Source organism: Fundulus heteroclitus, chromosome 3, assembly GCF_011125445.2.
Source record: "Fundulus heteroclitus isolate FHET01 chromosome 3, MU-UCD_Fhet_4.1, whole genome shotgun sequence".
Lineage (NCBI taxonomy): Eukaryota > Metazoa > Chordata > Actinopteri > Cyprinodontiformes > Fundulidae > Fundulus > Fundulus heteroclitus.
The window spans coordinates 45,562,617-45,589,467 of record NC_046363.1 but is presented as its reverse complement, the minus strand read 5'-3'; the positions used below and the strand labels follow the sequence as shown (position 1 = coordinate 45,589,467).

General features: G+C 43.0%; 1 protein-coding gene across 2 annotated transcripts; it reads right to left on the bottom strand.

Moving 5' to 3' along the window:
* Window positions 1-1,775: 1,775 nt before the first annotated feature.
* Window positions 1,776-24,926, bottom strand: si:dkey-199f5.8 (beta-1,4-galactosyltransferase 3). 2 transcript variants are annotated; one of them, XM_036135548.1, is made up of 8 exons: window positions 24,763-24,926; window positions 12,190-13,016; window positions 6,978-7,213; window positions 5,745-5,932; window positions 5,535-5,657; window positions 5,348-5,452; window positions 2,894-3,042; window positions 1,776-2,821 (listed from the first exon to the last, which is right to left on the bottom strand). In XM_036135548.1, the coding sequence occupies exons 2-8, from the start codon at window positions 12,461-12,463 to the stop codon at window positions 2,736-2,738; spliced, it is 1,161 nt and encodes a 386-aa protein (XP_035991441.1). In that variant the 5' UTR covers window positions 12,464-13,016; window positions 24,763-24,926; the 3' UTR covers window positions 1,776-2,735. The 2 variants fall into 2 exon arrangements, with proteins under 2 accessions (XP_035991441.1, XP_035991440.1); XM_036135547.1 differs by having other exon boundaries at window positions 1,776-3,042.
* Between the last annotated feature and the right edge of the window lie 1,925 nt (window positions 24,927-26,851).

Below are 26,851 nucleotides of genomic sequence, written 5' to 3'. Positions count from 1 at the left end.
ACCAGTTAATTTATTGATTCCTTTTATGAATAAAACCATATTTTAAAACTGGTTTTATTCACTCTGGTGATCTTTGATATATTTGATGATCTGAAACATTTAAGTTTGATAGGAAAGTAAAAGAAAAATTTATTAAAACTTTTTCACAGAGTTTGTTTCTTTTTTAAATCTAAACAGAATATATTTAACTGTTTTTTTGTTGGTCTGTCTATGACTTTATCCAGTATGATTTACATTTGTCGTGTCGCATTAGATGGCTACATAGGTGTAGACGGGCACATCTGTCCCACTATGAACTTATGCCGCTATTATTTAACTGCTGACTTTGTCCTAAATGACGTCAACTCCAGCCAAAAGGTTTCAACTCATTTCAGCACCAAAGAAGAGGCTCAGACTTCAGCAGGACTAGCTTTTCTTTTTCTTTTCTTTTTTAAACACCGTCAGTTTAACGGTTCAACACAAGGGCAACACCAGATCACACCGACTATCAACACGCATAATTAGATATTATGCGCAATAACGTCCCATCAGGAGAACCAGAGAGACTGAAGCAGCAGAATCAATGAAAGGTGGAGAGACTGATGGACTGCAGCTGAGGTTTTAAGTTGTTTAGTGAAATATGAGCCCGTCACTTATTAAACATGAACAATTCTACTGTGGGAACTGTAATAGTGAAGGAGAAGACCAGGTGGAGCATAGACAATATACACGTAGACGCGTCATTGGGCGGGTTCTGCCTATGCTGCGATGCGTCAGAGCGTCCGCCATCTTAAATGTGGCAAATCTGAAGTTACTCAGTCACTTAAACAGCATCAGAGGGACTTTAATCTCTGAATATACTTTGTATTCGTAGTATTTTTTGTTTTTGTAATATTACAAGTTTATTTTCGTATCCCTTTAGCTTCATTCTCCTGAATTTATTCCGGTAAAGAATAAAAATAATTAAAATAATCTAACCTGGCTCTATTACTCCAGGAGTGAAATAATTCTGCAAACTGTGATTATTCTGGAAATGTTCCCTCTTAATTCTCACAATATGACGTTTTTCTGATAACATTACCACTTTTGTGTTTGTTAATTATCTCATTATTTCCACAGTACTATAAATCTCTGGGTTATCAGCTGCACCTTTTTTTTTTTTTTTTGCTTGCTTTTGTTTTGCTATATCTTAATCATGTAAAGCACTTTGCATTGTCCTTGTGCTGAAATGTGCTATAAACCTGCCTTGCCTAGAACACACTTAACACTCATTATGCAAAACTAGACGTAATGTTCAAGCTGAAGGCACCAAAAACACCAGAGAAGCTAAAACTGTGCAAACAGTCCTCAGCGTCTGGTGAGATTTCAGTTAGAGTCAGAAAACGTTACAGACTCTGTAAATTACTGACAGACCAACCCGCCTGGTTCTGGTGGCTGAATGGGTCCTCAGCATGAGGTCCAGTTCAGAGTCCGGCTGATGAGCGTTCATGCCATAGCGCCACCTGCTGGGCTGGTTTAATCCCTAAAGGTTATTTAGGGTGAAGAGGATATTAAAGTCATGCTGAAACTTCCTCTGGTGTCCAGCAGGTGGCGCCAGTCACCAAGTGTTCGGTCCATTTAGCATAACATTATGACCACCTGATGGTGTGTTGGTTCCCCTTTAGCGGGCCTGGCCCATTGGGTCACAGACTGCTGTGGTACCATTTTTTTCAGGCCCGTTTTATAATAAACTTTAATATAAACAAAAAAACATAAAAGCTGATGAAACCAGCAGCAGAAGAAAAACCCAACAGAACTTTTTTTTTGTACTTTGAATCAGTTTATTCAGGATTATAAGGCCACTGTGGACTGTGCAGAAGTTGGAAAGGAGAAAAGAAACCGACACCAGAACCCTGTGATGAGCCATGGTGCCGCTGAGCCCAAACCTGAGTCAGACACCTGGAGACACCTGTCCGCCTCCTGGGACAAAGTCTCAGTTCCTCTGACCCAAACAGTCGTTTTTATTCCAACAACAAACTGCTGATGATCCTGGAGCTTCTAAGGCCACGTCCCATTTCAGCGGTCGCCGTCCGGACGCATTCCCGGAGCGCCGCGTTGGCGAGCGAACACCGACTGATATGAAGGATAAAAAGTCCGTCACCAGAGGAGGATTCAAGCTCCTGATCCGGAGCAGATCTCCACGCCGTCGTCTTTGGTTTCTTCTGCCAAACTCACAGGATGGAGAGACTTTTTCACACAATCAGCTGTCGGAGTGAAGAAAACGCAGGAAGAAGAAGAAGAAGGCAGGTAGGTGGGTGGAGCAACTCGTTTATCATCCACAGGAAAAAAAAGGATGAGGAAAACCCGGAAGCTGTCCAGCGTTCACAGAACCAGCTGCTCAGGGTTCCGGGTCGACCTCAGGAATCAGAACCGGATGTTCGGAGCTGCTGCTGCTGAACGGACGGCCGGCAGCAGCAGCTCCACATCAGGAGCACGGCTTCTCAGGAAGTCCTGCGTTAAACTCGCTCTGCACACAGTAAGGTCAAAGTGAAAAAAATAAAAATAATAATACGCTGTTCTAAGGCCTCGCGCGGTTTATACAGCGGCTACGGCGCCAAACACACAAACTCACAGAGTCCAACTGAGCTCCTCCGTTCTGCAGCTCCTGTGAAACGATAAGATGTGAAGGAGTACAGGAGCCACCAGGGGGAGCCACCGCTTCACGTCTACAGTCCTGTGGCGGTGCTCCTCGCCAGACAGAAGAAGCCGAACACCGACTATTTCACCGCAGCTTTGTCCTGGAGGCCGCTGGACGAGTTGGCTGCAGGTTTCTCTGCAGGTTTCTCTGCGGGTTTCTCTGCAGGTTTCTCTGCGGGTTTCTCTGCGGGTTTCTCTGCAGGTTTCTCTGCAGGCTTCTCTGCGGGTTTCTCTGCAGCCTTGGGCGACCGCAGGCCCGACTCGGTGCCGATGTTGACGGTGATGTTGGTGTAGAGCGGCAGGTACTCGCGGGACACGATCTCGTACTCCACCGTGTTCATGCCGTCCATCTTCCAGGTCTGACGAGTCTTTGCCAACATGTTGAACCTGAGGACAGAGAAGACGAGAGTCTGGTTCTGATCGACACTGTTGGGTCCACTGAAGCCGAGTACAGATGTAGAAGAACCAGCTTCACCAGCAGGACCAGCAGCCATGCTGTGAGCTTTGACTAGGCCATTAGGCTCATTTTGTTTTCAGCTGTTCTTGGTGGATCTCGTTTGGGATCATTATGCTGGTTGGACCCACATTCTAAAAGTAGAATGGGAGGCAGATCCTTTAGCTATCAGGCTCCTCTCCTGTGGAACCAACTCCCAGTTTTGGTCCGTGAGGCAGACACCCCGTCTACTTTTAAGACTAATCCTAAAACTTTCCTTTGTGACAAAGCTTATAGTCAGAGTGGCTCATGTTACTCTCAGCTACCTCTATAGTTTTACTGCTATAGGCTTAGGCTGCTGGAGGACATCAGGATCTAATTTTCTCACTATATTGAGTTCTACTGTTCTTCAATTATGCATTACGTGTTGTCATTTTTGCTTTAACTTTTTGCTCTCTCTCTTTTCTCTTCATAGTAGGTACACCTGGTCTGGTGTTCTGTTAACTGTGACATCATCCAGAGAAGACGGCTCACCCGCTACTACCATCTAATGTAGAACAGATTACTAGATCAATGTGTGCTTCTGTGCTTTTTGTCTGTCTTGTTGTGTCTCTGTTCTGTCTTCTGTAACCCCAGTCGGTCGAGGCAGATGACCGTTCATACTGAGCCCGGTTCTGCCGGAGGTTTTTCCTTCCCGTTAATGGGTGGTTTTTCTTCCCACTGTCGCTTCATGCTTGCTCAGTATGAGGGATTGCAGCAAAGCCATGTACAATGCAGACGACTCTCCCTGTGGCTCTACGGTTCCCCAGGAGTGAATGCTGCTTGTCGGGACTTTGATGCAATCAACTGGTTTCCTTATATAGGACATTTTTGACCAATCTGGATAATCTGACCCAATCTGTATAATATGATTGAACTTGACTTTGTAAAGTGCCTTGAGATGACATGTTTCATGATTTGGCGCTATATAAATAAAATTTAATTGAATTGAATTTAAACCAGAATACTTTGACTAGACCAGGCATGCCCAAAGGGTCCCCCCCCCCCCCCCCAACTGCATTTCAGGAAAGATTTGGCTGATGGAGATGGAAACGTTTTCTATTTATAAGGGTACAATTAATACAGATTAAGTTAAGATGTTGGGCACTTCACCGTGTATTCATCTTTTAATAACCACTTTTTACATTCTATTTAATTGCACAGTAAATACGACCACTTCTGTCTGAGGACTTTAACTCAAATGCAAACTTTTGTGCATTAAAAGCTGTTTTTTTCAAATAATTTATAAAAAATTAGCTAAACACAGCGAGTGTGTTCAAAGAAATACCGGCGGCCCAGATCCTGGTCTCGTATTGCTGAACCAAAATTAATTCAGTCCCCCCAATCGGGTCTAATATAATTTGCAAACTGGATTTTAATAAAGCGAGTGTGCAAAACACGTTTTTTTAACTTTGGATCTACGGTGATTTATAATCCTTTTCCTTGATCAAATCTGAATAACTTGTTTAATGAAAATGATCACATTTTAGGAAAGCAGGTAAAAAATAATTCACATCATTTTTGTGTTATTTTTTATCGCAGTTATCCATTTTTTGGCCCTCGAGTCTTTGACGTGAGAAAAGGTTTGGACCCCCCTGGACTAGACCTTACCTGACTCCGCCAGATAGATTTGCTCCGCATATCCATCTGGAAACCTTCCGTTGAAGTAATTTTGGGAAGGGGCGAAAATACTGGTTAGCTGATTGGCCTATGTTGGTGATAGACGGGCCAAATAAACCAATCAGATTCGTCGTCGCTCGTAACAGAGCAACGACGAAAACACAACCACAAGCCAAGCTGCTCTTGCTGCTGCAGGTAAAGGCTCGTTAGCTCAGCAGAGAAATACTCTGTAATTCCGATAAAACTTGCTCGATAGCCACGCTAACGCTAGTTTCATCGGCTGAAGCCGCCATGTTCTTTAGACTGAACTGTCGCGCTTCCCGTTGCGTCACACCTCAACCCGCCTCAAAGCCAACGCTGATTGGACGTTCGTTTGGTGAACGGCTCCAAATTTTCTTCAACGGAGAGTAGCCAGACTGATCTGCGAGTGAAACCTTGAAAACTCGCGAGATCAGGATGGTCTCACGAGGCTAGACTAGACCATAATCTCCTGTTAACCAATAACTGCAAAGCAACCAGAACCGCCGGGTTTGACTTCTAATTGGACCTTTTAACCTTCCCAGAACCGCCGTCTCGGCAGGAACCGGCGGTGGACTCTACCTCTTTGGGTTCACGTCGTTGCCTTTGTCCAGCTTGTGTTTGATCATCTTGTAGCGGCCGACCTTCAGAGACGGCCGGCTGATGTACATCCCGGCCAGAGAGACCCTGAGGAGAACAAAACAGAACGCAGATAAACGGCGCCGCTCGCAGGCCGGTCCGCGGCGCAGAACCTCAGAACCGGTCCCACCTGACGCCGATGTCGTCGTCCTCGCCGCCCCAGCCCCAGTAGTTGTTGGGGAAGCCGTTCATCTTCAGGTAGTGCAGCGGCGACAGAGCAGACACTCCTCCAAAGTACATCTTGTACGGAAGCCTGGAGAGGACAACGAGCAGAACCACACAGGTGAGTTCTGCTCGGGAAGTTCTGCGGGACCTTTAAACGAGAACCTGAGCCGCGTACTTGTAGCCGAACTTGTCCATGGCGATGGCGGCGTGCTTGGGGTTGGCGTCGCAGACGTAAAGGTTGCGGTCGTCCTCTGGGATCAGGTCGACGTCGTGGAAGAACAGGCAGTCCCAGTCTTCCTCCCGCATGGCCTCCCGGAAACCCACGTTCATCAGCTTGGCCCGGTTGAACGTGTAGTTTCCCGCCTGCACAGGGAGAGAAAACAAACCAGAACAAAGATTTAGCTAAAAATAGGAAAAATCAGATTCATCTGTTTCTCCAAATCCCAAACAGACGAATAAATGTTTAAGTTTCACCTGGAATTAGGGCTGAACAATTAATCGCATTTTCAATATAATCGCAATTTAGAAAAACGCAATTTCCAAATTGCAGAGTCTGCAATTTTTGGCTATTTAACAATTAGGGAATTAGACGCGTCCATTAGGTGTCAGTAAAATGTTTAAAGTGGGTTTGCCTCCACATGGAAGGGAAGACAGTTGCAGCAGTGAGGTAATCTAATTTTATTACTTGTTTTAGAGTTTATATAATTATACATAGCATTAAGTACAGGTCAATCAGTTTAATACATAGACTTGCTTGTTGGTTGGACTTTATGTTCAACAAGGATTGATGTCCAAATCAACTAAAAGCTGTTCTCTTGAACAATATTCTGATTAATAGAAACATTAAAAGTTCTTGTTTTAAATAGTCCTTGTTTACAAACATCTTTATTTAGACGCCATTTTTGTTGCTTGTGGTTAATGCAGAGAAAAGTCAAAATTGCAATTTTGGTTGAAATATATTGTAGGCAGAACGCAATCATTTCTGCTCTGAGTTTAGATGCTGCGGGTCTTTTAGCAACTAATCTGCACAGCGAGGAAACAAAATGATTTGTTGTTTGTATATGTTTAAAAAGACATGATAAATTAAACTGGAAAAAATAAATAAATAAGAAAAAAAAAAAAAAATCGCAATTAGATTTGCCAAAATCGTTCAGCCCTACATGGAATCAGAAAAAAAACGAGCTTCTTGATTTTATGGCCTAAGTAAGAAACCTGCTGAGCTCTGACTGACCGGGTTCTCCCAGAACCTCCCAGAACCTGCAGACTGTTCCCAGTTTCTGTTTTTAAAACTGGGTTCCCTACAAACACGCATCATTAAAGCGGCTAACCTGCTCAGCGCTCTTCTTCGGTATTTTTCAAGCCCGGTTTTAGTTCCAGTTGAACCAGAACCGGGTTCTGTGGGCCTCACCTGGTGGATGATGTAGATGCCGTAGCTGAGCTGCTGCCGCTGCAGGAACGGGTGCAGGTAGTAGAGCAGGAACTTGAGGTGATGCTCGCGGTGCCGGTGGGGGATGATGATGGCCGTCTTGTGTCGGGCCTCGCAGTCGGGCGGCCTGTAGCGCCCGCCGCGCACCACCAGCGGGTTCTTCCTCTGGACCTGGGCCAGGGTGAGGCCCGACGGGAAGGTGACGTGGATCGGCCCCCCTGCAGACACAGAGCCGGTCCGGGTTAGTGGAGCCAAGGCAAATGTTCTGGTCAGAGACCGAGAGGCGCTGATTTGAATGCAGCACCAGAGTCACGTTTCCCCCGGATGAGAAACGGAGGCAGATGGATAAACGGCGCTGACGCTGAGAGTGTAAAGCTGCTGCCGGTGTAGCTACCAGATTGCCTCAGGCTGCCAGATCGTCTCAGGCGCTACCCGATGACGTCTATATATGGCAACTCAACTCAAACCGTCTCCATTTGTTACAAATCAAATTTATTTAGTTAATTTACGGTTATTTTCCTGTAAATTAGTCGAGGCATGAAAACTTTTAACATCATTTTGGAATACTTGTGTGGTAGTCTGACAATTTAATCGGTGATTTTGCAGGATCAAAGTTACAACCTTAGAGAAATTTAATTCCTCCAATTTTTTTTAAGTTGTGAAGGGAAACTAAACCATAAACTCGTTTCATTTTTTACTAAAAGTCAGCAGCCAAATTTAATTTGATCACCACATTCATCATTTTAAAATCAATAACGTTCATTCCTCCTTTTTGTACTGATGTTGTTCTTTCTGATAACATGTTTTTTTTTTATTATTCCAGATGAAATTGTGATGAATTAGATTTTTTTTTGTGGTATTTGGTACATTTAAGATATATGCTGGATAAATTAGTCTGGCTAGCCCTTCCATTTTTGTTAACAATATTCTTACAAACATTGAGCCAATTGTCCAATATTTGTTGATTTCTTTTTTTTTGTAAAATGGCTTGAATATTTGTTCCAACTTTTGAGAAAAAAGAAACCGCAAAATTAACATAATAAAATTGATTCATTACAAATGCAGACCGCGGGCTCTATGTAGTTTGTTTGAGTGGCGATGCCATAAGGTGACGTCATCAGGAGGCGCAGGGACCGTGGAGAATTACTACGTAAAATTGTCCGTTTACAAACCGCAATCGCGATCTCGAATAAAACCTACACCCCGCTATAATTACTTTAGTAAGTTGTCCAGACCAATTACAATATTTTGCGCAATTGAGCAAACGTTAAACCAACCATGTATAGTGACGTCATCAGAAGGCGCAGGACCCGAGTCAATCTGGTACGTACACCGGTTAAAATGTTTGCTCCACATTCATGTTTAGGTCGCTTCCACTTGCTGCTCGGCCCAGATGGTTCTGGTTCCTTCAGCAGGTCGTGAACGGGCTCGGGGGAAGCGGCGCCATCCCCCTCCCCACGCGGGAACTCACACATTATAGAGGTCTCTGTGCCTTGGCCCTCTAAGGACGGGTGATGCTAATTAGCATCATACCTGTTCCAATCTGAAGCCAAGGTGACGGATGAATACCGGAAACTCTGGTTGATCTGACGCTTCTTGTACTGAGGGTGCCATCAGAGGTGCTTTGATGCCACCTAGTGGCCTGGAGGGTGAACTGAACACGACTTTGACTATTAGCCATCAGAGCAGATGAGCTCGTTAGGTTGTGAAATAGAAAGATACAATGTCACCAAAATTCTTATTTCTGATTTTTAGTTTAAAGCTATTTTAAGGCTGGGGTGAAGTTTATATTAATTAGTAATGTGGCTTGGGTATAGTTATAGAAATTTTTAATTATGCGTAAATTATTGCTTTACGCAACATTGAATCGGTTAATCACTGAAGATTATGAAAACAATTTATCACTAAATAATTATTTATATACCCAAATACACTATCGTGAATAGGGCTGTGCATAAAAAAAAAAATAGATAAATAATATTGACATTTTTAAAAATGATTTAAAGGCATACTATGCAACATTTTTCAGTTAATTAATGTGTTCCATACCGATTTGGATGATTAAATGAGTCATTTCAGGTCGAACAAAAGCGTCTCGCCAACATAAAAAAAAATAATAATAAATAATAATAATAATAATAATAATAATAATAATAATAATAATAATAATAATAAAACTGGCGAGGCGGCCGCGGCAAATAAACATGCAAGCATATAGAGTTTTTTAAATTTATTATTATTATTATTTATTTCATTTTTTTTTTCTTTTTCTTTTTTTTTTTGAATGTTGGCGAGGCGGTAGCTTAAGTTTGGTGAGGCGGCCGCCTCTTGCAGATAGCGCTGCGGGAAACCCTGATGTTCATACTTTCACTGTGTTAGTCATTGTTTGTACTGCCGTTTTTTCCACTTTTTGTTGCGTTGGCCTGTCTGCTAAGCTCAAAACAACCACGCCTGGCTTGTCGGAGAAACCAGAACAGCTGAGCATCTTTATGACAGTGCACTTTTACTTTCGCCCTCTGGGGGGAGCCTCTCTGGAAAATCAACCCCGATTGCATAGTATACCTTTAATATCGATATTCTGGCTGTCAATATCGATATTCTGGCTGTCAATATCGATATACCTCCATACCCCTAGGGGGCGTCATCACAGAGCGCCGTTACTGTTTACAGCCAAGTGAACATCAAGTGAGATGAATTTGCTGAACGGCCGAGAGGATTTTAGAAGCGCCTTTGTCCCTAAAATCAGACGTTTGGGAGTCAAATCAAATGAAGCTGAGCTATCGGGTCCTCCTAGATTATGAAGCAAGATCTAAAAACTCCTGGAACTATACGGTTTATAGTTGTTGTTTTTTTGTATTTAACTGTATTTTAAAACACTGCATCATAAAAAAAAAGTGTTGAACAGTTGTTCAAAAACTAAATTTTAACTTTAATTTCTAGCTTTGATCCGTTTTGTGAAAAAAAAAGTAACGGCTCTTTGGAACGGTGCAGCAAAGTCATTCTGCAGTATTTAAGCATTAAGGATGTAAAATACAACTAAAAATCAAACATGGCCGGTTTTTAGCAGGCAGTAAAACTTTTTACAGGACAATAAACTTAGCAAAGTTTGTATAATCGAGTCTACAACTAAAATTATGAGTTTCTGTATAACATTTACACACTTCCTCAGACTAAATTTTCAACATCAGATGGTTTTTATGGGATTATTTATAATTTGTCTAGTTGAGGTTTATTTTCTCCAAAACGTTAACATGAGTAAAATAGTAAAGCCAAACTCTCTATGCCTGAAGTATTGTTGGTGACGTTGGTTTAATGCTGCATAGAAACAATAAATGCTATTTTCTCAGAGAGACGTTCATTTAATTAAAGAGTTATAGCGCCATCACAGCATTCAGTATTACTGCATGTTTTCATGCCATACAGCCCTAATTAATCATCACAGATTAACCAGGCTTATATTTGTCAGACATGTACTAAACTAAATCTGACAGAACCCATCTTAGAACTGGAGAATTTATGGGATTTGTGCAAACATAAGGAGAGGTTTGCGTCTGTGCAGCTGGTCAGGAGGTGAAAGCAGCAGCAAACGCTCTTCGTCCTCATTAAGCCGTTTCCTGCTTCAGAAGACCCACTTTCACCCACATAATTAATCCCAAATCCCTGAACAGCCCAACGCGCCGCAGGGCTGCTCTCATTAAGCTGCGTTCACTCCAGTTTAGCCAAATTAGCGTCGCTGTGACTTTAAGACGTGAACTGCTGGAGCGAGGCAGCGCGGCGCCGACTGCGGGCCCAGAGCGCTTACATAAGCCGAGCCGGGCAGAACCAGCAAGCTGCAGCTGCACCACATGCAAAGAAGGCAACCAGAGACGCAAATAAAAGTCAGGCGGCATCCGTCAGCGTGAAGCCGAGGCCCGGCTGGTTCTGCTAAAACCCAAATCAATCAGCGCCGAGAAACAAACACAGATCGATGGATGAGAGCCTCCTGGGAGCCGGATGATCCACACGATGAACTCATCCTCCTCCTCCTCACAGCAGCAGATACCAGAACCGGGTTTTGTTTATCTGAACGGCACCAGAGCTGCTCAGGGCAGAAAAAGAGGCTAAAACTGACAATTAAAGGCTGGAATAAACCAAGATCTACAACCAGCTGCATTAAAAACACAGAAATATGGTCAGAGTTCTGCTGAAGGCCCAGTAAAGACCAGAGGCCAGGTTCTCCAAGGTTCTCCAAGGTTCCCTGGGCTTGACTTAACCACAGGTCCGTTTCCCACCCAATGGCCGGTCCGACCCACTGACCCTCCCACAGTGGGCGGTACCAACTGTGTGTCCTGCCGTATCCCACAGCAAGGCATCAATTACTAACGGGTCCTGGATCATTCCAAACGGGTAAAGATCCGTTTGGGTTTCTCCAGTAGGGCTGAAGAATTAATCGCATTTTCAATATAATCGCGATTTTAAAAAAACACAATTTCCAAATCACAGAGTCTGCAACTTTTGTCTAAGTAACAATTAGTGAATTAGACGCGTCCATTAGGTGTTGGTAAAATGTTTAAAGTGGGTTTGCCTCCACATGGAAGGGAAGACAGTTGCAGCAGTGAGATAATCTAATTTTATTACTTGTTTTAGAGTTTATATAATCATACATAGCATTAAGTACTGGTCAATCAGTTTAATACATAGACTTACTTGTTGGTTGCACTTTATGTTCAACAAGGATTGACGTCCAAATCAACTAAAAGCTGTTCTCTTGAATAATATTCTGATTAATAGAAACATTAAAAGTTCTTTATTTAAATAGTCCTTGTTTACAAACATCTTTATTTAGAGGCCATTTTTGTTGCTTGTGGTTAACGCAGAGAAAAGTCAAAATTGCAATTTTGGTTGAAATATATTGTAGGCAGAAATCAATCATTTCTGCTCTGAGTTTAGATGCTGTGGGTCTTTTAGCAACTAATCTGCACAGCGAGGAAACAAAATGATTTGTTGTTTGTATATGTTTAAAAAGACATGATAAATTAAACTGGGGAAAAAACGCATCAAATCGCAATATTAAAGAGAAAAAAAAAAAAAAAAAATAGATTATTTTCCCAATTAGATCGTTCAGCCCTATTCTCCAGTTCTAGCTGCCGTAGGACCGTCACCACCTGAGACCAAAGGGCAGCACGTTCTACCGGGTCGGCCCGGCGCCGCTCACCTATCAGGGGGGACGTCTTGGGGCAGTAGGGCATCTCGTCGGCGTGGCCGGGTCCGCGGGGCAGACGGGACAGGTTGGCGTAGACGTCCCCGCCGCTGAGGACGGCGCCGGTGCGGTTCCGGAGCTGCGGACCCGCCGCCTCGCCCTTGCGGAAGATCCGGATGAAGTAGCTGACCCGCTTGTGGTAGCCCTCGCGGGACAGCAGCGCCATGACAACCAGCTGGATGCCCAGGAACATGAACAGGAAGCGCCACTTAGACTGCAGCGTAACCATGGCGACGGGTCCGCTCGGACCGACGCCCGTCGATCAGAACCGAAAGTCCAGAACTAAAGTGTGTGGAAAGGTCTCTGGTTGTTCTGGTTCAGGTGAAAAAGTGAAGGATGTGTGCAGGTTTGGACCAAAGAGTCAGAGAAAGGCACTTTTGGCAGGAGGTCCGGTTAACGTCCACCAGAACCGGCACCAGAACCGGCACCAGCTGCTGGGCCGGGGTCCTGCCGCAGGTCAGCAGGAGGCCAACGGGTCCCAGGTGGGCCGCGGGTCCGGCTTGTTGCCGTGGGGTAACAATGGCCGCCTCACGTAGCTCCGCCCCCCGTCGCCCGGCCTGGGCGGCTCATTCTGCTGCCGTCAGCGTCAGTCTGATCCATCATGGCCGCCGCGGGCCTCTGCAGGAACAACGGCCGCCCGGACAAAGGCCAGCATGTGCAGCCGGGGCCGCCTCAGACGAGGGGGGGGTGGGGGGGGGGGTGTTTTTGTCCCACAACAATGCGGCCGCGGCTCAGGGAACCCGCTGCCAGCACGCCCAGACGATGGACCGGAACCAGGGAGTCTGAAAGACAGGAGAAGAATGGGTCAGAGGCGGTCCACATGGAGCCCCACCAGCGCCGCCTGAAACTCTGGACCAATCACAGGCAGCGTGGGCTCCAGCCCCCCCCCCCTCACCGCCCCCACCGCCGCAGTCAGAGCCAGAGTGACCTCTGCTCCTGCTGCCTTACAGAAGAAAACCCAAATTAATTTGTGTTTGCTGAAGCCTGACGGCGCTGATCCGGACCCCACTGAAGGCCGGCCCGGTTAGTCCTGTCTGAGGAGTAACCGGGCCGGCGCCTCAACACTAACATGTGAGCAGAGTTCTGGATGCAGCTGATCCTCTGACCCGAGGAAGGATCCGGGTTATCAAAGCTCAACACGAGCAGAACCGGGTCGACGCAGAAATGGGCTCTAACAGGAGAATATTTCAGTCGGCCTGGTTCTGACGCAAAACAGGAAATGAGATAAAGATCTAAATTCTGGTGAAACTACCGGAACCAGCAAATGGATCTGCAGCTCAGTAACGGCAGGAAGCACTTAGAGAACATCGTCTTCATCAGACGAGGAAGAACCGGGCATCAGAACAACGCGTCCCGGGTTCTTCTTCTTCTTCTGCCTTATTAAACTTCATTTCTGCAGAGTTTCATCCCAACTGTTTTATAAAAGGGGAAAGTACTGACCCGTTATTATTAATAACGGTGGAACCGGACCTCTGCTGTAACGTTTGTGACGTTTCTAAATCTATAAACCCGCACGGCGCTCTGATTAGTCTTAATCCTCGATGAGCCGCGGACATCACAGCGTTCTCCTGAGATGTTTGGGTCAATCAGAACCGGCCCGCGTCTCGGCTCGCTGCTGCAGCAGAACCGCCGCTGATAACCCGGAGACCACGGATACGGTTTCTGAGGAGACGCAGATAAAACTGCAGCTAATCCCAGAATATCTGAGCCGCCGGGCTTTACTCAGAGCGTCTGAGACGGAGCGCTGCTCATGGGCTCAGCGGCGCTCCTTCACATCCTCCATATTTCACCGTCAGCCGTCAGCTACGACCCATTCAGAGTTCAGACCGCCTCAACGCGAATAAACGTGCAACGTTTGTAAAACTGATGATTTTATGCGGCTTTTAGTTTAAACACGTTTAAACGACTGCCAGATTATTCAGCAGAAACACTGAGCAGCGCCCCTAGAGGTGTCTTCACCACACTACAACTGCTCCAACTCTTTTTGTGAGCCTGGTGCACAGGAAGAGGTGGAAGCAGAACAGTAAAACCCAGGCAGTAAAACATGAATGCTGATTTTACTGTATTTTTATCCTGACTATAAGTTGCATTTATTTAGAAATTTCACACAATCCAATACTAAAAACAGACATTTATTCTAGTGAGGTAACTTATTCAATCACACAGCTGCATCCACCACACACTGAGTAACATGGAACATACCTGATAGGTTGAATGGGTTAAATTAGCACAACAGGCCAGCAACTCCAACCAGGAAAGTTCTCGTCAGAACATTTCGGTCTAATTAGTGCGTAACGGAGCTACATGCTAAGCTAACAGTACGACACGGATGTTTCAGAGCAACACAAAGCTCACGTGCATCAGTGAAGTTATAAAACATCCAACAACAGACCTGTAAGCTAGCGCTAGCTGCTATTAGCTTCACCGACAGCCCAATAAAACGGCTCTGTCTTGGACAAACGCTCTGCTGCGTGAATGCATACTGAAACAGTGACAACATAAACATGTTCAGTCTTTGTTGTTTATAAGTTAATGTTTTAATTCATTTTTAAGTTGTACAGGAGAAGCATAGTTTTCACAGGCCTAGAGCGCCTTCTAGTGGCTATTAGATGGTAATGTTTACTCCTTGGTTCATGCTGGTCAGTATAATTTACCATTTAAAATTGATATACAAGTTGCACCTGTAGCAGGATCGGCCAAACTATTAAAAAAAAGTGCAACTTATAGTCCAAAAAATACATTAAGTTACAGTTAACGACTTATATTCATCCAGGAAGACGTGAGGTGGAGGTTTCCTGTGATGAGCAGCAGAGGGACGTTCACCTGAGCTACAGGTAGAAACTACCATAGAAACTGTAGTAAACCTCCTGCTTCCATATTTCTGCGCTGATTCTAAACATTCAGCTCTGGGTTGTTTAAATGTGCAGCTTTAAATAGAAATAATCATAGCAACTGATAACAAATTAGCATTAATTAGCAGTTTTATTCCAAATAAAACACAATTTTATGCATACAGTATTAATAAGTGAAACATTAATACTGATGACAAAGCTGAGGCTCTAATGGAGGTTTTCTGTGGTTTCAGCTCAGAGCTTCTTGTTTGGTATTTGTTGAATCATTAATAAGATGTCTGTGTATAACAAGCATTTAGTATTCAGCCATTCTAGCCGTGGATCACTGAGGAAACTATGATGGAAAATAGTCCAGAGCTGCTCCTGATATATTTGCATGGACCAGAACTTTGTTTACGCTGTAAAAACACCTTTTCTACATTAGCTGGATCCGTGTTGGTTTATGGTCCTTAGTTTGTCCATCAGTAACATTTAATTGTATCATCAGCAAATTAACAGGCATAAGGAAACAGTGACCTAGTAAAGACAAGCAATTATAATTAAAATAGTTTCTCGACTAAATCAAAGGTGCATTCTTCCATGATTATTATCAACAGATACTGAAAGTGAAACTTAAATATTTCCCTAAATGAGAGACCGATAATTAGGACACTTTGGTTTCACCACAATTAAGGAAGTTACAGTTAAGTTCAGATTTTCGGCTCCTAACCAGAAATAAACATTGAGGCATTTTGAAAATGGGACCACAGAGTCTGGACTATAATTAAAAACAGGAGGAGTTTAACTTTGATCTTCTCGTCATCTTTGTAACGCAGAGTCCATTAAACTGAGTTACGACCCTGGATTCTCTCCAAAGATCTGAAACAAATGAACATTTACTGACTTCTAACTAAAAACACGTCTTTATGAACATGTTAACGTAACAAACCGGACATAATCGACGCGTGGAGCTCCGGTTCTGGTTGATGCCAGCCCGGTTAGGGGCGACAGCGTCGGTCACATGATGCTTAAATTATAGCTGTGAAAAAAAAAAAAAAAAACACCCACCAGGAGCGAAACGTGTGACAGAGCCGAACAGAACAAAGACAGACAGGAAACCGTGGAGGAAGTACCAGAACATCCTGCAGCTGCCTGCTTTTAATAAGCAGATTTGGGTTTAGAACAGAAACTGAAGTTCTTTAGAAACCGCTTTGAACGGGTCAGACTTTACTGAAATCTAACGGTGGTTCTACCGGACTTCTGGTGGTCTATAAAAACAGATTTAAATCCAGAAATGTGGTTCTGCTGTACAGTTAGTATGTGGACCTTCAGCACATTAATCAAAGCAACCTGAACGCCTCAGGAAGTATCAGCAGAACCACAGACTGATCTGATCCATCCAGAGAGCAGAACCACCACGCTGCGTTAAAATCTGTTTATTCAGCATAATGCACATTAATGAACGATATTAGGTAGGGCTGGGCGATATGGCTTTAAAATAAAATCTCAGATTTTACTTTGCCAAATCCGATTAATCGATTTCTTTTTTCCTCCTTTTCTTTTCATAAAATAAAAATGAAAGAAATTAATTTAAAAACTTGCTTTTAAGAGCAGGCTTCACATCACTTGTGTAACTTCAAACTAAGTTTAAAAAAAATAAGTAAATAAGTAAATTAAAATGCCTCGCATTACGGTAAAAAAAAAAAAAAGTTTCCTTTTACAATATTTTGACAGTATATTTTCCTAAACATATAATCAGCATTGCATGCTGATTTCTTCACGGAAGCCCAATTATTAATTTGGAAAAATAAAATCCAGATTTTCCAAAAATGTATTCTTAAGAAATGTAAACTCGAATTAAATCGATTAAATCGATTTATCTCCCAGCCCTAATATTAGGACGATATTAGGAAGAGCTGCGATATGCGACGCTGGTATAAATGATATTAATGTCTTTCTGCTTTAGGATCATAGCAAACAGAACGCAGATGTTGAGTATTCAGCTGATAAAAAACACAAACATTTATAATTTCCATCGTTTTAAAGGTTGTTTCTGTTTGACTTTATGGCGCTTTGACAAAAAAACGACTCAGCTACAGTTTGTCAACTTTACCTTCCCAAACTTTTTATGTTGCATTAAATAAAGTAACCAAACATGGCTGAGCTAATACAAAACGCTGCGCTCTGTGCCGGGAACCCTGGGAACTCTCCTGTGATTGGCTGAGGAACCAGGAAGTAAACGTGGCTGCACTCTGAACCGAAGTAGTTCTGGACAGTACCTCTGGGTTTAAAAGGAGGAAAACTACAACATTGTTGATGTTAACAGGGAAAGTTACTAACATCCCGGGTGAGAAATGAGAATTTAGGATGATTTTACAGTAAATATCTTATTGCTCCTTTAATGCGTGAATTTAGTGCCACTAAAAGTCTTTGGCTTCCTGGTATTAATGGCCGTCTGCTGGATCGGCCGGTTTTTCCTTCAGCAGGAAGTTTTCTCTGCTGGCAGACGGGAGGGAAGACCTGAGGCGGAGATGAATGAAAGCCAGAAAGGAAACGATGCTCAGAGCTCCAGATGAAATGTTTTAAAGTCGGGCCAGGAGAGGATCTAAGCCCAACGCCTCCCACATATCAGGTTTCTCTTTAAACACCAAGAAAGGACCAAACGCTGAGCTCCTCTTATCTGAAGAACCGTTTCAAACCCAACCAGCTGAGAAAAACGGCATTAAAGCGAAACGAGTCAACACAGCAGTAATCAGTGATTAGAGAAAACGATCCTGTTGAACCCGGACACGTTTCTGGACCCTGGAGGCTCAGGAAGGACGGAGACATTAGCAGCTCCACCTGACAGGCCACATTTTAACTTTCCCGTTTGTCTGCGTGTCAACAGGCTGATCAAATAAACTGACTTTCTGTCCAACGAGTCCTTCTTTCACAGGGAAGTCCACCACAAAGTTAATTAACTGCTGGTTACTTAATGCTTCCTCTGTCACTAATTAACTTCTGCTTTTTATTGCTTTTTTAGACCCGGACTGTTTCATAATAGGGCAGGCCAGATTTTCTGGTTGGATAAGACTTTGAGAGAAGCGCCATCACCTGCTTTCTAAAGCCTAAACACTTAATAATCTGCAGTACATCATAAACCAGCGACGTTTGGGGGTGCAGTGAACGCATCATGGTTAGACGTTAACGTCCAGAGGAGATGGAGCCGAGCCGAGGCTTCCTGTTCGCCTGCTAACGTAAAAAGAGACGCTAAACCTCACGTCCAGCTTTTCTCTGCAGATTACTGTTAAAACAGTGAATGTTCTAACATTTTTGTTAGAATCAGAAACTTCCACGAGTTTTACTGAGATAAATCAACAACAAAAAAAATGCTAGAAAGGATTGTGAAGCGGTGAGAAGGAACGAGTAAACGGTTTGAACAAAAATAAATCTGAAAAGTGCGGCATGCCTGTCCTCTTTAGAACCTGGTTTTCCTGCCGGTACCACTTTGGATACTCATAGAATAAATAATGATCACTGTTGTGGTTGTTTATTTTTTTAAACATCTGGAACAAAAACGAAATAAAAATTACAAAAGAAATAGTTTTTATAGAAATAACATTATATAAATAACTTTATGTATAAACAAAAGGCTAAAACTATCTTGAATAAAAAAGTATGAAGCAGGAAAGAGACGCATCTACACTGACAAGACAGAAAATGATTAAAAAGCCTCTAAATATGCTAATAAAAAGAACTCTATAAAAGTAATTAAGTATTAAATAATATTTTACCTGAATCCAAACTTAATGTAAGCACGTTTTTATTTACCGTATTTTCCAGACTATAAGTCGCAGTTTTTTTTTCATAGTTTGGCCGGAGCGACTTATGTGTGAAATTATTACACATTTTTTACCGGTATATCATAACACCTGTTATTTTCACACCAAACCACCAGAGGGCGCTCTAGGCCTGCGTTGAATCAGACGTAAGCGACGTAGAAGCGGAAGTGCCGCAGCTTCTACGTCTGGAGTTAATGGAGTTATTTGAAAGTGACACCGAGGATGAAGATCTCACTGGATTTTAGTTATTTGGAGTGACACGGACGCTTTGGTTAACTTAGTTATCTGAATAGCTTTTAATATGTCATGTTAACATACCAGGCACGTTCTCAGTTTACATGTAGCGTAAACTAACCGTACAATTATTCAGTCTGTTGTTGCCTCCGTTCTATTTTTATTTAAAATTGCCTTTCAAGATGACATGTCTGTTCTTAATGTTTGATATTATCAAATAAATTTCCCCCAAAAATGCGACTTATACTCCAGTGCGACTTATATATGTTTTTTCCTTCTTTATTATGCATTTCATGGCTGGTGCGACTTATAGTCCAGAAAATACGGTAATCAGCTTTAACCAGAAGATATCAGAGGCAGCTCAGTGGATGAGGCGAATAAATGAGACACAGATAGGATCTGTTTACTAAGTGCAACAGCTCCAGAGAAAAAGAAATGACCATTACCCGCCAACATTATGCTTATAATATATTTACATCCTGCTTCATAATCTAGTGGAAGCTTTGCTCATGCGTGAGTCTTTTTCTACGGGAAACAGACGCATCGCTGCTGATGGTTTTCTGCAGAGACGTAAACTATAATATATATAAATAAATAAAAGAGATTAATGCATTGCTCGTTACTTCTGAAGCCATCTCTAGTCAGCAGAGCAACATCTCCACAAAGCCGTCCAGAACCTCCCGGGTTTCCTCAGATAGCAGCAGAGGTCCGGCTGGGCTGCTGGATGTTCTGAGGAGATCCTCGGTACCATTAAGGTTCTAACTTTAGAGAGAACGGTTCTAGTTTCACCTCAGCGCTCTCATGCAGTTGACTCGTCAACCACGACGCCTTCCTGGAAACGCTGAGCGAGCGCTGAGGGGAACCAAGCGGGCCGCTGCCATCCCAACAGCAGAGCCAGCATGGCGACGCGCGCCTGCTTCCTCGCCATGGCAACCCGGCTGTTCATCACGCCCGGGTCTCCTGAGGCCCAGTCACCCTCCTCCTCCCCCCCGATCCGCTCCCAGCTCCGGCCCAAGGTGTTTATCCAGCACCAGCCGTGGAGATGAGGAACCCCGCAGGGAACGGGTCGACCCAAAACAGAACCGGAGCGACAGGGAGGACGACGGCGCTCTGTTGGCACAACGCGGCGACACGGCGAGCTTAATCAGACCATCAGGAGACGAGCCGGCCGCAGGCGTCAAGGATCAGAAGCTTTTAAGCTGCAGAGCTGGACGGATGAGGCAGAACCAAACCGGGTCAGAACCGCTGTGAAGTGGACCACATGGCGTCAGCTAACCTAGAATAATAAAGTTTAAACGCAGCCCAGGTATTCAGGCTTTTAACTCCCTGACCCAACAAAACCAGCAGCTGCTGCTTCGGGCTTTTCCAGAACCGGTCCACAGCTCAAAGCTGCAGGAGAACCAGAGATCCGGTCCTGTTACAGCAGCGCAGCATTAATCTGCTCCAATTACTCACTGACTTTCTGTTCTCATTTTTCTGAAGAATCTAAAACTAAATTATGATGATGATGATGATGTCCAGAAATATGATTATTTTATCCTTAAAGCAATCAGTACCTGTCATAACCTTATTGTCCATCTGATAAAAATCAAACCATCACAGGAAATATTAACAAAAATGAATCTAAACTGGTCAGAAAGTGTCCAAAATTAACACATAAAATAAGAATTTTGGGTTATTTTTCCCTCTAGACGTGGCATTAACGCGGCGGCGGCTGAAATATTCCCTTCAGGTAACTTTAGCGAGGAAAGAGGAAATATTTTAAGTTCACAGGAGCAGCCGTGATGACGGGTTCAGCACCTTTAGGTCCAGAGAAAGACGGCCTGGCCTGCAGCTACAGCCTTTTATGGTCGTCCGTCTTTTATTTATTAAATGCTGACGGTCAATCTGAAACCCTTAGATGTATATTTTTTAGGACAGGATTTTTTTTTGTCATGATTTTCTGACCCTTTGCTTCAAGTTGCCTCCTGGACAAACATGCAAACATACACTTGCCGTTACCGAGGAGTTTATTATGGCAACATGCAAAACCAACGATAATTATAGCAATAATAGAGCTCTGGTAACAGAATTAACAGAATCCAAATTCAGGTATCGGGTCGGGAAGTGAAAAATGTGGACCAGTACATCCACGGGTGTAATGGACTGGGGAGGGTACGGGTGGGACATGTTCCCCCACTATTTCAGCCACTACAACCGTTTAATCCATATTTTACATGTTGTAACACATTTTTCCAAGCCGTCTTTAAATGCACCATTAGGCTGGACATACACTAGGGCCGACTCAATACAGCTCAGCTTGATTTGACTCCAATATCAATAATATTACTTTCAAATTAGTGCTCAAAGTCATTCAATCAACAAAACCAGACAAATATTATATTTATGTTCAATTTATTGAACACTGATACATTAAACAGGAAAATAAAGTTAATTTGGTTCAAAGCATTTAACGCATCACAGAAACCAAAAGTGTGCCAAACGTCTGATTTTAGGGACGAAGGCGCTTCTGAAATCCTGACGGCCGTTCTGCAAATCCGCCTCACTTCCTCGCTGTGAACAGTAATGGCACGCTGTGAACAGCGCCCCCTAGGGGTTGGGAGGTATATCGACATTGAAAGCCAGAGTATCGATATTAAATCATTTCTAAAAACATTGATATTAATCTTTGTAGCGATTTTTTTGCACAGCCCTAGCATACACTGGAAGATTATTTTGCTCTTTTTGGGCCAACTCTTCAGTCGTGCAAGAATTCATTGGATCGGGTTTCAGCGTCATGGTGCGTCGTGTAGCATCCAGGGAATTACGAGGGGCGATCAGCTTCTCACCACCACCTCAGGAATCAGCATCAGCAATCAGACGGTCAGATGAAAATCAAACGTGTCTGAAATTCAGTCGGCCCTTGTGAGGTGATGGTGAGCGCCTCCTGCTGGTGAGGCAGAGCTACGAACGCCTACGAGCCGATTTCCCCCAACCTCACGCACTGAGCATGTGCAAACAAGGAAATTCTTCTTCTTCTCAGAGGAAAACATAGGAGTGGAGGGAAGGATGGTGGCGATACGTGTGACATGAAGTCAAACTACAGAGGAGCAACTCGTAGAAAGGCTAGTGAGCCTCATATTTAACAGTGAGCATCGACACTTCCTACACTTTTTCTTCTTCTGCTGTTGTTTACGTTTGGCTTCTGGATAAAGGATACCGAATAGTCTTACATAGGGCTGGACGATAATTCAATAACAATATATATCGATTGATAGAACAAAAAAGGGTAAATAAAAAAAGTTCAATAGAACAGTTTTCCTTCATTTTGCATAATAGCCATTTAGGTTAATATCACATCATTATATCCTCCCAACCAATAACAACACAGATCCAGGAACGCTCCGCCCCCTTGAAAATGTTACCACATTTTTTCCTTTTTCTTTTAAACTTGCAGTTTTGGTAAAAAGTTGGTTGAATTCAGTGTTTTTGTCTTCTACATCTAAAAATAGGTCGCTAAGCAACACTTAAAATTTATGTTTTGAATTCGTTGATAGATATGGATCAATGTGATTTCTATTTTATCGATATGCTTTTTTTTTTACCCCTATATCTTTTAAACCCCAAAGTTTTATCGTACAGTTTGAGCTGCAGCTGAGTACGATTGAAAACATCTCGCAGCGCTTCACGGTGTGTGTGTACGCACAAACCAGCCAGAGCAGCAAAGGTAGGAACTTAATTATTGTTTTTTTAATAAATTGTGTAGATTGGGTGATGCTGTTGCACGTATGAAGCAGGTAATGTTAGCTAAACGATGATTCGGTACCGTACATTTCATGTTAAGCTAGTTAACAAGAATACTATTGTTACCTCTGTGTTGCATCCGTTCCTAGAAGAAGCACAACTATATTTAATTTCTGTGTAGAGTGTGTGCTTATTGTGGCTTTCCACGTATTATATATATAAAAAAACGTCTTTATTGACACAATAGAGACAGCTGAAGCAGGGAGAGCGGAAACCAGGAGGATTGTGGTGCTCTAAGTAGATCACTACTTACTGGGTAAAATATATGCATCTGCATGGAGGAACCAAGAGGTATCAGGAGGGTTTTCACAGATGTTACAGAATAATGTAATATTTAGAGTCCCACTCTATTAAAAGTTTTAATCTGTAGACCAGGAGGAGACCAGGAGTCCGGCAGAGACCAGGCCTGCAGAGACAGCAGCAGGTGGAGCTTTGTTTGACTTGGTAAATATTTATTTTAAGATATTATTTGACTTCTGTAAATGTTCCTTAAGGAAGCAGGAAGACAAAATGCTGTTTTTTTTTTTTTATCTGCACATCTGTTACTTTTGACTATAACGTGGATATTGGTATGGTGTCACTTTCAGCGTTCATAAAGAAACTCCAGAACCAAACATTTCCACAAAGAAACTCCAGAACCAAAAATTACCATAAAGAAACTTCAGAACCAAACATTTTCGCAAAGAAACTCCAGAACCAAACATTCCCACAAAGAAACTCCAGAACCAAACATTTCTACAAAGAATCTCCAGAACCAAAAATTACCATAAAGAATCTCCAGAACCAAACATTTCTACAAAGAAACTCCAGAACCCAACATTTCTACAAAGAAACTCCACATTTTCGCAAAGAAACTCCAGAACCAAACATTCCCACAAAGAAACTCCAGAACCAAAAATTACCATAAAGAAACTTCAGAACCAAACATTTCCACAAAGAAACCCCAGAACCAAAAATTACCACAAAGAAACTCCAGAACCAAAAATTACCATAAAGAAACTCCAGAACCAAACATTTCCACAAAGAAACTCCAGAACCAAACATTTTCGCAAAGAAACTCCAGAACTAAACATTTTCGCAAAGAAACTTCAGAACCAAACATTTCCATAAAGAAACTCCAGAACCTCGTGGACCCAGAGGAGCTGAAGCGGTTCTGGCTGCAGAACATGGACCACGTCAGGCTGGGAGGTCACTAGCGTTCATCTGAGGGCCATGGCGGGGGGAGCGAATACTTTTGGGCGTTTTGGTCAGAGCCCGTTTCAGGAGAAAATCCGCTCATTCTGACGGTAAACGGGCACTGGTACCGTCACCGATGACCCAGTTCAGCTGCGGAGAAACAAACCGAACTTCGGGCGGTGATTAATCCGAGTTAAACTTTTCTTTGTTCCTCTTTCTGTCTCTTAGTTCGGGAGGAAAACTTCCAACTAAACGTTGCGCAAACATTGTCCAATGACGCGAACCCGCAAACGCGGTGATTCCGAGCAGAAAACGAGCGGGTCGGTTCGGCTCTCCTCGGATCGGTTCGGTTCTCCTCGGATACCTGAACCCTAAAGAAAAAAAACCCCAAATAAAATCACAATTTAAGCGCAAACAGCGGTGGTTCCGGGAGCGAGGAGTACCGGACCCGTCCACTCCTCTCCCGGCGAACAGACAGGCCCGCTTCACGGCCGGGTTCCGGCGGCGGACCGAACTCTTTAACCCGGGCAGGTCCCCAGATGTGGAGGCGAGCCGAGCCGAGAGCAGCCGAGCTAACGGCCGCTGCAGTTAGCTTAGCCGCGCTAGCCAAGGCGACCGGAACGCCGAACGTTAAAAACTACGTTAAACTTTGTTTCCGTTAGCTTTAAAACGGTAATAATTACCGGAAGGACCGCGTAGGGGCCCTGGGTGGATGGCCAGTCGGTCCTCGGTGCTTCCCGCTGCCGCTCCGCAGGGTTTCCGACGGGTTTGTGGAGTCAGGGACACACGGAGGTCCCCTCCCCTTTACCGCGACTCCCACACCGCCCACAAGCTGCCCGCGGAGGGGGAGAAAGTCCACCCTGCCCCGGGAACGAGTACGGAACCACCGAGCTGCCGCGGAGGTTCTGGAAAAAATAAAAAATAAAAACGAAAGCAGGGGAAAATGGACCGAGACCAAAGGTTAAATGTTCTGGTGGAGCTGAGTTAACCACATGTTTATTGTCTCCATGTGTTACATAAACACAGAGGCCAGAAAATATAAGATAATTTTATTTCACTGTAACTCTGATCTACGATAAGATAAAAATGCCATAACTCCTAATTTATCAGAACATTGCTTTTATATTGTGTTTTTAGAAAGAATAACTGAAGACTGTTGGTCAAAATTCATCACTATTCTGCCCCCCCCCCCCCCCAAAAAAACTTTTTTTTTTTACCACAACTGTTGTTTGTTTCTGTTTTTGCTCTTAGTTTGTATGAAATTTAAAATTAATAAAACAGAAATTACTCCCAAAAACAAATACCACACGAGATCCAGTTTCTGCACATTTCGCAGCACAGAGGCAAATCTGTTACAAGCGCGACAAAGAAAAAAAGGTAGATTAATTAAAATGTGTAAAGCAAACATGTGGTTATTAGAGTGTAGGAGGGTATGATTAAAAAAAACATACTACAGGATATTGCAACTATTGGAAACAAGTAATAATATTATACCATCACATTGCAATAAATGTTTCTATCAGAGAAGTATTAGATGTCTTCATAAGATCAAGAACAATTTAAGATTTGGACTCACCTTTGTCATTTAATGACCTTTCCTTATTTTTATGACTTCCTACATCGTAAAGTAATAAAACTATGACTCAATGTGTATGGAATTACATATCAAACAGGTTCTTACACAACCCAACACTTCTTGTGTATTTAGCTCCTTAATAATCTTAGTGAAATGAGGTGAGATTCTGTCTTGTTTAAAAGCACAGAAGCCTTGAATGTTTTTCGTTTTAAATATTTTGTCATTTTAACGTCCAGAACAGGAGTTCAGCATTATTTCACGCCTCGGTTCAGAGTCAGTCTTATTTCTGATGCTCCTATTAGTAAAAATGGATTCACACAGAGATTATAAATAATTGCAACGGTTTGTCGATGGTGAAGTTTGCAGATGGGTTGGAGTTTCTGCATCATTTTTAAGGTGGCGGTATTTATTTTTTTAGAGATGTTTGAACCTTGAAGATTTTAAGGAAATGGCATCATCAGAACTGCTGTATCTTGACTAATCCATTCACAACGGAGAATAATAGAAGAAAGTTAGTGTTCTGAATTCAATTAAATTTTATTTATATAGCGCCAATTCATGAAACATGTAATCTAAAGGCACTTTCCAAAGTCAGACTCCATCAGATCCTCCAGGTTGGTCAGAAAGTTTCCTCTCTAAGGAAACCCAGCAGGTTGCATCAAGTCTCTCCAAGCAGCATTCACTCTATTCTTGATTTAACAGGAAGCCAATGAAGGGAAGCTAAAACAGGAGAAATATGATGCTGCTTGTTGATTTTCATCAGAACTCTTGCTGCAGCATTTTGGATCAGCTGAAGACTTTGAACTGCATTTTGTGGACTTCCTGATAGTAAAGAATTACAATAGTCCAGCCTTGAAGTAACAAATGCATGGACTAGTTTTTCAGCATCACTCCTGGACAGAATGTTTCTAATTTTGGCGATATTCCTGAGGTGAAAAAAGGAAACTCTGGAAACCTGTTTAATATGGGATTTAAATGACATGTCTTGGTCAAAAATAACATCAAGATTTTTTACTTTATTACCAGAGGCCAAGTAAATGCCATCCAGATTAAATGATTGATTAAAAAGTTTATTTTTTGAGGAATTTAAAGGCAGGAAATGTAAAGTCATCCAGCTTTTGATGTCTTATCTGTTGCACAGTAATCCAGCAGCAACATGGCGGTTCCTGCAGAGGACAGTGAGGGGAGCTGGGGGC

Bases quoted from the DNA above. Each gene is read 5' to 3' on its own strand.
- si:dkey-199f5.8 (XM_036135547.1), bottom strand. From the start codon at position 12,463: ATGGTTACGCTGCAGTCTAAGTGGCGCTTCCTGTTCATGTTCCTGGGC. The intron at 5,933-6,977 runs GTGAGGCCCACA...CTCCCTGTGCAG, and splicing joins GCATCTACATCATCCACCAG to GCGGGAAACTACACGTTCAA. The intron at 3,043-5,347 runs GTAGAGTCCACC...CTCTGTCCTCAG, and splicing joins AACGACGTGAACCCAAAGAG to GTTCAACATGTTGGCAAAGA.